At 42.4% G+C, this 14,743-nt stretch overlaps 1 protein-coding gene and 1 long non-coding RNA gene across 2 annotated transcripts; one reads left to right on the top strand and one right to left on the bottom strand.

The window, feature by feature from the left end:
* Positions 1-2,826: 2,826 nt before the first annotated feature.
* LOC138949141 (uncharacterized) lies at positions 2,827-8,923 on the bottom strand. The gene is made up of 4 exons (XR_011450173.1): positions 8,776-8,923; positions 6,454-6,542; positions 6,116-6,145; positions 2,827-3,325 (listed from the first exon to the last, which is right to left on the bottom strand). It is a non-coding gene; the product is annotated as an uncharacterized lncRNA (long non-coding RNA).
* Positions 8,924-13,228: 4,305 nt separating this feature from the next.
* On the top strand, positions 13,229-14,071 carry LOC138947998 (uncharacterized). Its single transcript, XM_070319526.1, has one exon. It carries the CDS (start codon positions 13,229-13,231, stop codon positions 14,069-14,071), a length of 843 nt encoding a protein of 280 aa, XP_070175627.1.
* The last annotated feature ends 672 nt before the right edge of the window (positions 14,072-14,743 follow it).

Raw genomic sequence — 14,743 nt, 5'->3', positions numbered from 1 at the left:
CCCTACAAACACTTTACATTGCAAAACACATACAGTATAGGTTCTAACCCAGACCTGGGAACCTGTTTTGCACTTGGGAGTATTCTCAAACAAACTTGGTGTATTTCCAGAAAAGTGGGCGTACTCCACACCGCATTTTAACATCCATGATTCAAACGCGTCCGTCGCATCATTAATTTAAGTTTACTTATACATCTAAAACAAATGCTTCTTTCAATGTTTTCTGACCAAAAACTGTAATCATGTGTCAAAATACTGGATCGGCTTCGTGATGCGCTTGTGAAAAAAAGTTGTCTTGGAATATTTTTAAGGTCGTATTTTTTTCTCCACCATTCTAGACAATCATGTGTATAAAATTGAATAGGTTCCCAGGTCTCAATTAAGACCTCCAAAAATCATATTTTAAAAATGAGGGAGTCTTTAATTGGGGGCAAATTTACTGACTATGAACTCAAAGATCTATAAGCTAGGTGGTGCGTTCAAGTGCTAGTCTTTCGGATGAGACGAAAAACCGAGGTCCCTTCGTGTATACTACATTGGGGTGTGCACGTTAAAGATCCCACGATTGACAAAAGGGTCTTTCCTGGCAAAATTGTATAGGCATAGATAAAAATGTCCACCAAAATACCCGTGTGACTTGGAATAATAGGCCGCGATAAGTAGGATATGCGCCGAAATAGCTGCGATCTGCTGGCCGATGTGAATGTGTGATGTATTGTGTAAAAAAATTCCATATCACACGGCATAAATAAATCCCTGCGCGATATAAATTGCATAAACAAATAAATCCCTGCGCATAGAACTGTACCCACGGAATACGCACGATATAAGCCTCATATTGATTGATATATCTAATCAAGGTCCAAGGGCGACATCTGAAATCGGGGGGGGGGGGGGGGGGGTCTTTAAAGGGGAATTCCACTGTCTTCCATTTGAAATCTGTGTATGACCATGGTTTTGAGGAAAGAATGTAGGTGACTGTAAATGTGTCAAGAAGGCTAGGTTTTGTCAAGTAAAGGGAGGTAAGAGTTTCTTTGGGACGGCTAGAATTTGGCGAGCTTGTCACTGTCACTTCAGGTGCTTGTGTGCTGGATAATATGGCTGCGGCACAGCTTCAAGTCTCATCCGATGTTGGTGTACAATGACATTTACATGGGAAGTATTTCTTAACAAAATTACAGCTTGCAGGCATTGGAACAAAGAGCTAATTTCTGTCATCCTCAAGCACACACACAATCTCTAATCAATCATAATGTGCGATAGTATTTGAAAGTGTGAAAGGAAGCATCCTGTTTACCTCATCTGTATTAGCTTTAACAGGAATGAAGAACCAAAGATCATCCCGAAGACTGAGCTCGTCTCTGCAAATGTAGTGCTTAAGTAACCTATCCCCTTTAATTGTGAGTAAACTTGGCATATCTATACCGAGCAACAAAAGAAACGCGAAAAAATTCTGCAATGTTTGATTAACAAAATCTCGAACAATTATAGAGTTAGAATTATCAAACCACAAAAGTTTGATGAAGGCATGTTTGACCTAGCTGTTGTGTGATTATTTTGATGCTGCGACGGTTTCAACTCGGTTTAACGTTAACAAAGTTTTGGAGGTCTTGCTCAGTCAGTCTTCATCGCGCTCTCTGGCCACTGATCAGACACTGGTGGCTTCCAATGTTCCTGGTAGTGTCAGTGGCTGTATTGAATCGATCTCGAAGACGTTGTGGCAGGAAATTGCGATCTTGTCTTATTTGGGGTAATGCGAAAAATCCACCGCGTTGCATAACTGCAGTGCTTCCAATGTCGACAGAACATTGCTGAAGGTGATAGACTGTTGACATATGCACGTTGAAAGCACATGCCAGCGCTTCTGGATCATCCCCAGCTTTAAATCGACCTGGCGTTTTGGTGGTGTCAATCTTGGCATCCTGGCTGTTTCAAAAGTGAGACTGGCAGCAAACGTGCCATGGTCTCTTTTTGGTTGCTAATGCATTAGTGAACACATCAGATTTCTCCTGCTCTACTTGCACGTGCTGCGAGCGCGCATTATGTGTTTAACGTTAAACCTGCTTGTCCCGTGTGTTAAAACAGTCACAGCATCAAAATAATCACACAAAAGTCAAACATGCCTTCATCAAACTTTTGTGGTTTAATAATTCTAACTCTATAATTGTTGGAGATTTTGTCAATCAAACAATGACGAATTTTTTCGGGTATAGATATAATTTTGGATTCAGAAAATGATGAAGAATAAGATAAAATCATTTTAGGATTGATTTACTAAAATTGTAAATTTAATTAGAAGTGCGAGATTTTTAATGACCAAACTCATTAATTATATTTTAGGCCTCCCAGCTGAAATACAATCCCTTAGTCCAGGCTTTATGGAAGATTTGGTTTGTTGAGTTTCATGAAGATCGGTCCAGTAGTTTTCTCAGAATCGCTCTACACACAAACCACCACCCGTCTCAATTCAAAACTTGACTAAATGTGAAACCCAATAGCATGACTATTTGCAGATTTGGATCCCTCCATCGGATGGATTAGCAGATTGACATAAGTATTACTGTCACATATGATAAGATATCAATGTAACAAAAGCACAGGGAGCAATGCGATGTTGTCATGGAATTTTGGTAAACTCTATTCAGGGCGATTTTTATGCTTTTTACCAAGTGAATCATTCACCATGAAAAATATTATCTTAAATACAATTGACAATACATAATTAACCTTTTGGCTTTATTTTATGTCGTGGTGAACAAAATTGCTTCCTTTTGCACAAAGATAAAAATAGCAATCTCTCAACAATTCACTGCAAACAAAAGTATGTCCTGTGAGGTAAAATGTATTTAATGATGCTATGAGGTTTGGTAAACAGGTGTATGTAAATACATCAATGTAAATACACAAAATAAAACATCAACTACAGTAACAATGTCAATTGACATTCTGACGTAGAGACTAAAAACCTTTCAAACAATAAAAAAAAAGAGTATTCTTTTTTCCCTTCTTTTAGCCCGCTGATGCATCATCTCAAATACAGAATATGCGTTCACAGATGTATGCAGAGTGAAGATGACATGACTTTAACGAAGAAAATGATGACGAAGATGATGGAAATGAAGTGATGATGCGAAGAGAATACATTCCACAGTCTACGGACGTCATGACGGCTAACACACAAGATGATAAATAGAATTAAAGTGCCGCTGCAAGGATGAAAGGCGAAGCATCAAGCGTCATTTTGATCACTTCTTCTTGGCTGCCTTCTTTGTTCCTTTCTTCGCTGACTTTTTGGCTCCCTTCTTGGCTGCCTTCTTGACTCCTCCTGCACACACACAACAGGAATTGTGTTAAATCATGCATGTTGGAGATCACAACCAATTAAACAAAGAACATCAGAATAACAGAAATGTGTGTAGGCCCAACAATTGTACTACGATCACTTTGTTTTACGCTTAGGTTAACTGGTTGATGAAAACGTGCGACCAGCAAGACCTAGGATCCATCATTGGCTAATTTAACAGTAAGAATTTACTGTAGAAATAACAGTTACACATTTTAAGATAGAACTACAACTCCTTTGCCGATGACACGCAGCTCCAGAACAGCGCCAAGCCGGAGGACGTTGACCATCTCCTGGGATCCATCTCCAGTTGTTTCACCGACATCAAGAACTGGATGACTGAGAACAAGTTGAAGCTGAACAGTGAGAAGATTGCTTCCCTCACTGTGACCGACCTCCAGCTGGATGACGCGACTGTTCCATTCTCCCCTGCTGTCAAGAGCCTTGGCGTCTTTCTCGACTCCACTCTCTCCATGCAGACACACATCTCCTTCATCAACAAGACCTGCTTTTTCCACCTACGTCGCATCGCCTTCATCCGTCGCTACCTCACCCACGACGCCTGTGTCAAGCTGGTTGTCTCCCTCATCTTCAGTCGTCTGGACTACTACAACTCCCTTCTGGCTGGCCTCCCCGCCTCATCCATTCATGGCCTACAACGAGTCCAGAACGCTGCTGCCAGGCTGACGTTGAGGAAGACGAAGCGAGACCACATCACCCCCCTACTTCGCTCCTTGCACTGGCTCCCTGTCAACACCCGAATCTCCTACAAACTGTCCACTCTGGTCTACAAGTGTCTCAACGACTCTGCTCCCGAGTACCTTCAATCCTCCCTGGACCTGTACACCCAGCCCTCCGACCGTCCCCTTCGTTCTGCTGTTGACCCACTCCGCCTTCACATCCCTCGCATCTGCTGGTCAGCGTGCATTTTCCTCCGCGGGCCCCTCCGTCTGGAACTCCCTGCCGCTTGAGCTTCGCCAGAGCCCCTCTCTTGCAGAGATGGGATTTCCCCGGATTTTTCCGGATTTCCGGATTTTTGGGATCGCCAAGGATCGATTTTGAGATCGATCCAAATCCGTTGAGAAAATTTGGGGGGGGGGGGGTGAGTCGTTTTTGTTTGGTTTTCCCTTCGACTCGGCGAACGAAATTATCCGTAAATCGATCGGAAACCGAATCCTCAACTGGTGTATTCTCATTTGGCAACTTCCGTTTTTCCAATCCCTGTTCGCAGCGCACACACGTGAGAATCTCAAAATTTTCTTTGAGTTTGTCTCGAAGTAACAACACAAGAAATGACTTTCCGCAAAATCACGAAGGCTGAGGAGCAGTTGGCTACCGATGTTGACAAGGGTTTGTCAAACCCATGGAACTTTGCTTGGTTAGATGAAATCGTCACTGTAAAAGTTGATCTCAATGGAAAGGCAACTGAAGTTGATGTTCGTCTCGGTGACGCAATTTCTAAGATCGATCGAGGAATTTGAACCCGAGAAAGCGACCTGCATCAGATGAAGACAGTGTGACCAAAAAGGCAAAGCGTGATTAGACTTCAACAACGAGAATGCTTACTTTCGAAAGTGTATCATTTTGGTTTATCAAATCCGTCATTTTTTTCTGTGTAGAAACTAGTGCAATCTTCTGAACGTATCTATTGTTGCACTTACACCCCTGTTTCTAAAGACCACTGACTTGCCTGGTGCTGGTGATTGTGCTGGTGTCCAAAATAGTACCTGCTTTGTGGTAAGTGTTGCTTTTTCATTTTTTTCGGCGTTTTTTTCCAATTTAAAAATTCTTGTAAATAATGTTCGACTTCTAATAGTACAGCTTTGTTTTGTTTGTCGTTATTATTAGCACAATGACTAGAAAGATATAAATTTATCTTTCAATTCACAAAAAACAACTAACAATAAAAAAAACTTTAAAATATTAGCTCTGTGGTAAAGATACCAAAGCTTGTTTCTTTATTCAAGCATAAATTGAAAGTTCACAAATTCGTGTAATAAATGCATGTTTTTGTGTACTTTTTAACACTGAAATCTTAAAAAATCTTCAGCTTCAGGGGGCGTTGCCCCCTGACCCCCATCAGGGGCTTTCTTCAGGGGGCGTTGCCCCCTGACCCCCATCAGGGGCTTTGCCCCTGAACCCCATCGGGGGCTTAGGCAGCCCCCGAACCCCTGCCAGGATTTTTTCACATTTTACAATCCCATCTCTGCTCTTGACGCGTTAAAGAGTAGGTTGAAGACTCAGTTCTTCCCGTAGCTGGCTGCGACTTTCATGTTCGACGTGATGTGTTGTGCCCCAAAAGACATTCTTGTGCTGTGCTCTGTGAGAGATTTTCTTTGTGTTTAATATTATTTTGTTTGGACCTAGCTATTGATGTGTACATTGTTGTTAAACAGTTGTTTGTTGTATGTTTATCAGGGTTTGCTAGTGTGTGATAGGGTTCGTGTCCGTCTGTAGATGTTAGTTTCTTTGTTAGTCCTGTGTTGACAACTCTTCGGCAAGCGCTTAGAACTGTACCCACGGAATACGCGCTATATAAGCTTCCTATTGATTGACATGTTGAAAACCAAACAAAACTAAATAAAATGTTTGCAAATTGCTGCGACTGGAAACTTAATCTGCTTGAAAATCTACTTTCCTCCTTAAAAGCAGGTCTTACACAGTTACGCGACAGACGTCAAAGCAGCAGGGGAGGGGGGGGGGGGGGGGGGGGGGGGACTGCCATGACGATGTACTACTTGCGAGAGCCATAAAGAAAGACTGTAGGCTTACCTGCTTTCTTCTTGGGAGATGCCTTCTTGGCTGTTAACAAAAAGGAAAAAATGATCAGGACATGAAATATGGTGATACAAAGCACTTGCAGCAAGACTTTAAACAAAACCCACCCTCCAATCAATAAACAGCATTATGATTTATATCCATCTGGGAAAACAACACAACACTGTCTTTAAATATAATGTATAATTTTTGATAAGATGACACAATCAGTATGCTGTGGTACGCTTACACTCTTGTGGCAAAGAATGTGAGCATTTTCACAAAAATGTAAAGGTAAACTAGTGTACAAAAAAAGTGATGTCCATGCAGGCACAGTTGTCACAGCAACAAACCTTGGGTTGCAGCCCCAGAATCCCCTGCTGCTGCTCCTGCTGCCTTCTTTCGTCCCTTGGTAGCTGCCATCTTGATTGATCTAGTCACACTGCAACACGAAGAATAAAATGAGAATTACACCATCTTGAGATTGAGAACCAAAACATTAAAATTCTTAGTTGTAGTCCAAGATGTCTGAAATTGTGAAAATAGGATGTGTACAGGGATCCCCTCCAAATCAAGTCTTAACAAGTCGCGTAATGCGAAATTACTACATTTAGTCAAGCTGTCGAACTCACGGAATGAAACTGAACGCACTGTATTTTTTTTCACCAAGACAGTACAATTTGGTTTAAAAATGAGAGCGTGACAGTGCCGCCTCAACTTTCACGAAAATCCGGATATGACCTCATCAAAGACATTTTCCAAAAAAATGAAAAAAACGTCTGGGGATATCATACCCAGGAACTCCCATGTAAAATTTCATGATCGGTCTAGTAGTTTTCTCTAAATCGCTCTACACACACACACACCTCGTAACCCTCGTCTCAATTCCCCCCTCTACGTTAAAACATTTAGTCAAAACTTGACTAAATGTAAAAAGAAGGGAGTTTTATTAAATCGAGGCATATTCAGGCATTTTGAACGGATATTTGAAAAAATAAGGTCGTTACGTTTAAAGGGAGGGTAGTCTTCAAAGAGGGGTTGGACTGTAGCACCCCTTGCAAGCAAGGAATCATGTCACTTTGTAGCACCCCTTGCAAGCAAGGAATCATGGTCACTTTGTAGCACCCCTTGCAAGCAAGGAATCATGTCACTTGCAAACTTTGACCAGCAATCACCAAAAACAGTGTCATTGACTTCACACCAACAAACCAGGGCTTGCAACATACCAAGAAGCAAAAACACAACACTTAAAAGAAACTTGAGATCCATGCACATTGCTGCACAGCCACTCTCTACCCTCCTACTGACCAGCAGAGTATCCGTGATACATTGAACCCTGTAACCTGCCCAACTGGACTTTGTATATCTACACAGGACAAACTAGTCCGCACTTCACCAGTCCCAGGCAAGTAGGTCTGTTACTATTTGATGAGGCAGTGGTCAGTGTGTGTACACTATCAGGCTTTTCTGTTTATGTTTCATTATTTGACTTTGAGGAAAATTAGGCAATTATATCGCAGTTATGAGAAAACCCCGGAAAATCTGGCAATTTATAGCCAAGCCGCTGGAAGAAAAGATTGGCACAGCACGACTGAGTGTATCTTGGAATATGCAGTTTATTGTACAATGTATTGCTTGTCAATAAAACACATGTTGACTCAACTTCTGTGCCTCACACATTTTAAGATTAGAGGTAACCCTGGCTTTATATTTCAAATAAGGTGCAAATTTTTTTTCTCTTAATCTCAATTCCCCCCCTCCCCAAAAGTGAAACTTCAACCAATGGAAGACCAAGTCACAGTGTCAGGTTTAAACATAAACTGACATGTCGAGTGAACTCAGCCTGACGTTTAGCATTCCTATCGCATCACTAATGTGTGACACTAGGAGACCCACTTGGGACATGAAGCGTAACATAAGTTTACAAGTAGTGTTGCTTAGCAACCGGTTCTCCCAGAGCCCCGCCCCCTCCCGTTCCGCTCTATGCACTCGGCCCTCCTCCCCGCTGTTTCCCATTCCCACAACCATAGAAACGGCTGTCCAAACAACGACCCCTCTCTCCTCTGAGGACGCAGTGATACATTGGAGGAGTTTATATTTTGGCACACCTGACCACCCGCGCACGGAAGTGAACAATCTTACAGTTAAAGTTGTACCCAAATAATCAGCAAAAACTGATGGAGAAAAACGCGCCAGATGATCGAAGGTAGGATTCACTCGAAGCGGGACCTACGCTGAGCGCCAGTTGCTGTGCTTCGCGCCCACTGCAGAGAGCTATGCCTGTGACCCCACATAACCAACTCGTAGCTTGCGGCCGGCCTTATTCGTGTCGCGGACATACACACTGGTGACGCAATCCTAAACACTACACGGCCACGTGCACCAACTAAACTGGACACTGTATTAATTTTCTGAGATCAGCTGCAGGTACGAGTCAAAGCTCTGTTCGTATCAACCTTTAGCTCTGAAGGTTCAATGGCCATACACTCACACAGAGAAAATGGCGGTCACAGGCTGCAAGCAAAACTTTAGCTATCCGCGTTTTTATTTCGAAGAGAAACATCATATCAGCAAACTATGTAGCTTAATAGAGTGCTAGAACTGAGTGCTGATACACTTATCTAGGTATTGCGTAACAAAGTTCCAGATAAAAACAACGGTAAAAAGTCACTCACCCTTTGTTTCTGTTCCCAAATTGTTTGTCTGTTTGCGCTCGATCCCGCTTCAAATCGACGCTGCAGTTGGAGCGGGGAAGCGCGTTTATTTTTATCTGACCTACATTATTGTCCAATGAAACGAAGCCTCACAGATCAAATCATTCTCTCACCAATCCCGTGTTCGCTTACAGCGAGCGTTTCTCGGAGTTTTCCCAGCAATAACGCGCGGTGATTGGTTCGATTTGTTTTCATCCCAAAATATCATACGATGCAGGTCAAACAAGGGAGTGAATTTCGCGGCCAGCTGTTTTCGCCCTCGCGAGCTCTCGCGGTACAGCTCTTCGTGGTAAACATCTCCAGTTACCGTCTGCAATAGCCACCCTTTCGTTGACCTTTGAGAAAAGTTCGCACGGGATTATCTGCATCCATGACAACAACTTTGCGCATACTTATCCTTTCTACATTTTAACAGGTTTATTTAATGCATGAAGCATCGTTAATACAACAAACTTGCATGAATAAATTAAGTCGTTGCTTGAAAGTTGACACTTTCGATTTGGTGCTCTTGCGGTTGACCAAGATAGAATACGCATACGTTGATTTGCTTTTATCAGAACTGTGCGCGCGCTGTGGTGGAGTGAATGGCACACAACGAGGTATGAAAGAGTTCAGTGTAAACAGCGTAGCGTGTAGCGAACGTACACATAGGTCACCGCGCGTTGCGGCAAATACACTTCCAACCAACAACAACACAGTTCCAGAGATCCACCAAACTTGCATGCTGGAGAGAAAAGAGAGAAACTTGCTCGGTCGGAGCGATGGTCGATCCGAGTAGAGACTGAAGCGAACACATCACACAAAGAGCTGTGGGAATGTTTTGGTTTGGTAGCGGGGTAGACAAAGACTCGATCCCAAAACCCAAAGCCCGCATTCTATATAAGGCCTCGGAGCAACAAAAGGAACAAGCAAAACAAACGAGGCTTTGACAAGAGCCCGATGTTTCAAATAAAGCCCCAAACCTTTGTGAGAGCAACAGGATAGAGAAAAGAATGTGGGAAATGAAAGAAGAAAGAAACAACTCCAAAAGGGGGGGGGGGGGGGAGGGGGAGGGGGGGGGGGGTCGGTGGTTGGGGGGGGGGGGGGGGTCTGACAGATATAGCATGGTTTGCGAAGGCAAAGAGCATTGCCGGAAAAGAAAGATATGATCAAAGCAAACAACACCAATTCTTGGCGGGACAAAATACTAGCTTGAATACATTCTTGAAGCCTGATAGTGATAATAAGCGCATAGTGCTTTTAGTTATGCGCTATAGAAATCTCCTTAATAAAAAAATAAAAAAATAATGATTTCAGAGAGCAAGGGTCGAGGAAATTATATATACATGTAGAACTGATGAGAACAGGAGATAAAGAAGAAATGTTACAGAAAAAAAGAGAAAAGAATATAAAACCTACTCTGTGGCAGGAAAAATTTTTGAGCAAGGCCCATGATTTGTGAGAACAAGGAGGTGGGGGGGGGGGGGGGTCCAAAAAGGAATGGAGAAAGGTTAAAGCCTCTCTCAGTCAGTGCATGGTTAAAACAAACATCTCCAGTCCAGTGAGCGGGAGAAAGGTGTTCAGTGAGAGGAAAAGAGTCTGTATAACTATTTGTTAAGACTTCAGCATTTGAACTGAATAAAAACATATTTATTCAGTGTGCAAAAACCTCCTTCCCCTCACTCCCCCTCGTCAGTCTCAACCGTGCGAGAGATCCCAGAAAGAAAAGAGCTATACTGTCAGGGTCGACTGGTTTTCAAATCAGTGAACAAGAATAAAAGGTCAAGCTAAGTTATTTGCCTCGACTGACTCAACCGTGCTTGTCGCAGCGTTTCTTTCAGAGAATACACTGAGAAATTCACCAAGCTACTGCCAACTATTAATTAAAGGGTTATCATGGGAGGACATTGTTTTAAGCCGGAGTCATTATGACTGAATTCTAAAGTTATGTGCTATGCATCTGATGACATGTCGTTCAGTATTTGCAAGTTCATCTACCACCCAACCCCTCCCGCAGTGCATTGTAAGTACCGCGGTCAGGCCCCAGGGAAACTCAAACCAGCAGCAGCAGCGCTACGCAACAACGAACTTAGTCGATAAATATTGACAGGGGGCCGACTAATGGTTTAAATGTGAAATGTGTGTATAATAATGGGTGTGGGTCTGAAATGAAGTTAGGTAGTAGTTAACATTTGTTTTGAATAATTATTGGTATTTTGACAATGTGGGTAGCATGGAAATGTAAGCATTTGAATGTAAGTCTTAGGTACCATTGTACCCAGGAAGAGAGACGAGAGATAGGAGTAGGTTGCAATAGCTTGTGTGGTCTTTGAGTTTTGTTTTTTCGGAAAGACATTGTTAAGGAAAAAGAAGACAAGTACAGTAATGCAATATTTATTGTGAAAACCAACGATTGTACAAAGAACATGTGAGGCAACATTATGTCTATGATGGTGTGAAGAAAATTAGTTATGATTTATACTATTATTATTTAGACTTGAGACTGAATAGCAAAAGGTAAAGTTTATGTTTTGTGGTGTGAATTGAAAAAAAATGAAAAGTGTAAATATCCGTTAAAAGACTTTGTTATTTCTTGATTGTTATTTACTATTATATTGAAGTGAATAGCAAAACGCTGTATTTGAAAACAGCATGGGATTTATATATTTTTTGTTTGGTATTAGGTAATGCCCTAGTTTTTACAAATTGTAGCAAAGTCGATTAACTTTACTATGTACGATGTTTGCTTGCAAATTACAACACAAACGCGAAAAACTTAACTATTTGTAGAGTTCTAAGGCATTGCAGACAAAGCAACTGCAAGAAGGTCAGGTTTTAGCAGTGTGAAAATCCGCTGAAAACGGTCTTATATCCCTTCCGTTAACATGGCTTCGTCCGGCCATACATGTATGGAACGCGGATCGTATCAACTGATGCATCAAATTGAAGCATCCAAAACCAAGATTTGATGCATCATTTTCACAATTTGATGCATCATTTTCACAAAAGGATGCATCATTTTCAAAAAGGATGCATCATTTTCAAAAACTGATGCATCCAATACGAAAATGATGCATCCTTTTAGAAAATAATGCATCATTTTGATGCATCATTTTGATGCATCACTTTCGGTTTTGTATGCATGCGAAAGATTATTCATTTCTGGTCTTTCCGTAAGAAATGCCTGAGCACGGAAAAACTTGAAATGACATTTTGACGAATATAAACAGATTGGTTAGATAAAACAAAAATAAACGTACACTGACATACCATTAAATAGGGAACAAGTCAAAGTCACGGCATTATGCATTTTAAGGCATTTTTTGTTTTGTTTATGGTTTGTTTTCTGTGCACACGAAGTTTTGACGCCCTTGACCTTCGACTCAAACTTTCGTTTTCCGACGTTTGTTTCGCTTCGTATTCCGGTTCAACTTTTGCGTTTTGCTCGGCACTTTCCGGGAAAACCCGAAAATTCTGATGCATCCAAACGATGCATCAAATTGTGAAAATGATGCATCAAATTCTTGGTTTTGGATGCATCAATTTGATGCATCAGTTGATACGATCCGCGTTCCGTATACATGTAGGCTCTTATGACACTGACCCTGAGCTGACCCCGAGGCACTGAAAAGGTTTTCACGGAAAAATTCTCTCGAAGAACCAAATGGGTTCGGTGCATTTGTCAGTCTGTGACATGTTCGGAAGGGCCCCATACGGGTTGAAAGAGATAATTAAGGTACTGTCGTGTTTTTCCCCAAACCTAGTACACTACCATTCTCACGAGATAAGATACTTCTGTTTTGTTCCGGTTTCTTTTCCAATTGACACCATGTATGAGAGATGAAACAGAAAAGCCTGTTGTCAATATGCAAGATGGCGGACGAGTAAGGACACGCCTGTCTGGCTCTCTCCCGTGTAAATGTTAGTTTGGTCGAGTTCTGTGGTGTTGTGACAGGTGTGGTCTGTTGGATAGACATGTGATGATCTCAGCGCTTTGTAACTTCAAGTAGGTGATAATATGCTTGTGATTTGCCGCATAATGTGAAGATTTTTGACATTTCCTTGTGAGTCTGTTGTCGTTTTGCATCGACCGGAGCATGTCCCCCGTGCTATTACTCATGACATCATGTGCTGCTATACGTCTTTGCACGTGCTGATGTGTGAGGTGTGACAATCGTCTTTCGCCTTTCTCGTTTTCTCATGACACAGGCGCCAGGAGAAGTATTTTAAGTTCTCAGAGGGATCTGTCTGTATTAGGTGTCTGTTTTGTGTATGCCACAAGTACCAAACATAAATTGTGGACATTTCTAAAGCGAGACTGTCTGCGAGACTGTCTACATTACGCGTACGCGTAGTTCTGAGCTGCTATTAACTTGGACTTTTTGCAATATTTTTCTCGACATTGCCGTCGTCAGTGGTTACCAAGAGTGTGTCGATGTCTAAGCGCTTAGCCTCACCGCTGCAAGACCTTGAGAAGCGGCCGTGCCCCAGTGACAGTTTATCGGACCCGGACGAGACGATCATCACCTGTTCCAACGAGCTGGCTTCGAGTACACCAAAGCCAAAGGGGAAGATGAGCCAAGAAGACCAACTGAAGGAAAAGATCACGACCTTCCTGTCTGATCCAGACATACTTAAAGTCTTGTCCAAAGCTGTGGCATCCCAGGTTATCGCTGAGTTTCGCAAGGAACTAGGCGACCTCAAGACGGAAGTTGCACATTACCGTGCGGAGGTGGAGAAACGCGACTCAGAGATTGTCCAGCTCCGGGAGAAAATGGATGACTTGGAACAATACAGTAGACGGAACTGCATCCGAATCAACAACATCCCGGAGATGGACAAAGAAGACACCGACATTGTTGTTAAGGCTGTTGGGAAGTCTGTCGGCGTTGACCTTACTGACGCGATGATGGACAGATCTCATAGAGTCGGTAGGAGACCTGGCCCAGGAGAAACATACAACAGAGCGATCATATGCAAGTTCACTTCGTTCAGGTTCAAGCTCTCTCTTATGAGGAACAAGAAGAACTTGTCCCAGACCGACCCCAGGAAGATCTTTCCTGATCGTGCTTGGCCAGCTGCCCGGACGCCCACCCCAAAGCTCTTCATCAATGACGATCTGACTCAGGCTCGGTCAGAATTAGCCGCCAAAGCCAGACAACTGAAAAGGGAGAAAAAACTCGAAGACACCTGGGTGCGAGATGGTGTAGTTTTTGCTAAGCAAGGCAGTGCAGTTTCGAGAGTCACTACCATGCGAGGCCTCCTCGCTCTTCTGTAACTGTATATGTGTTACCTTACAATCAGCTTGCTTCCAGTGCTGTGTTCCAGACTTTTCTTCCCTGAATTTAATGAGGTAGCAACCGTTTATAGTAACAGAATATGGAATTGATTTACATATGTTCTACTGATGCTTCTCATTGATACTTGGAATATACATTCAAACGTGATATACAATAATATTAAGTTGCTATTATTGATGATACATTGGCAACGGAAACATGTGCCTATTGGTGGTATTGCCTGTCGCACGAGCCTTGGTATGCAGTTATCACCGATGTAGAGCAACGTGACGGTATTCAGCACAGAAACTCTGTCTTTGTAACTGTCCCGTGCCTTGAGTGATGTTGACCTACTTGTCGCATCAGCCGTGCCATGTGTGTGACTGGTGCGAGTGTGTAAAAACAGGCCATATCAGTAACCAAAACAGAAATATGTCACTCCAGTCCGCGTGCTCGCCTGTTTCAACCCCCCCCCCCCCTCTTGTTTCCTGGTATGTTGAAATGAGAGAGAGCCAATGGCCATATGCCTAAAAGGTTTCGTTTGAAGCGTTTATTTATAATTATTATCTTCTGATTTGTTTCGTACTTGTTTACATTTTCCCGATCAATAATTTTCTTGTTCTCTTTGTTGGTGTTGTTTGTGGTGATTGTCTTGTTAATTTATTCTTATT

Source organism: Littorina saxatilis, linkage group LG15, assembly GCF_037325665.1.
Source record: "Littorina saxatilis isolate snail1 linkage group LG15, US_GU_Lsax_2.0, whole genome shotgun sequence".
Classification (NCBI taxonomy): domain Eukaryota; kingdom Metazoa; phylum Mollusca; class Gastropoda; order Littorinimorpha; family Littorinidae; genus Littorina; species Littorina saxatilis.
Note: the sequence above shows the minus strand (reverse complement) of the source record. Positions and strands in the feature narration are given on the sequence as shown.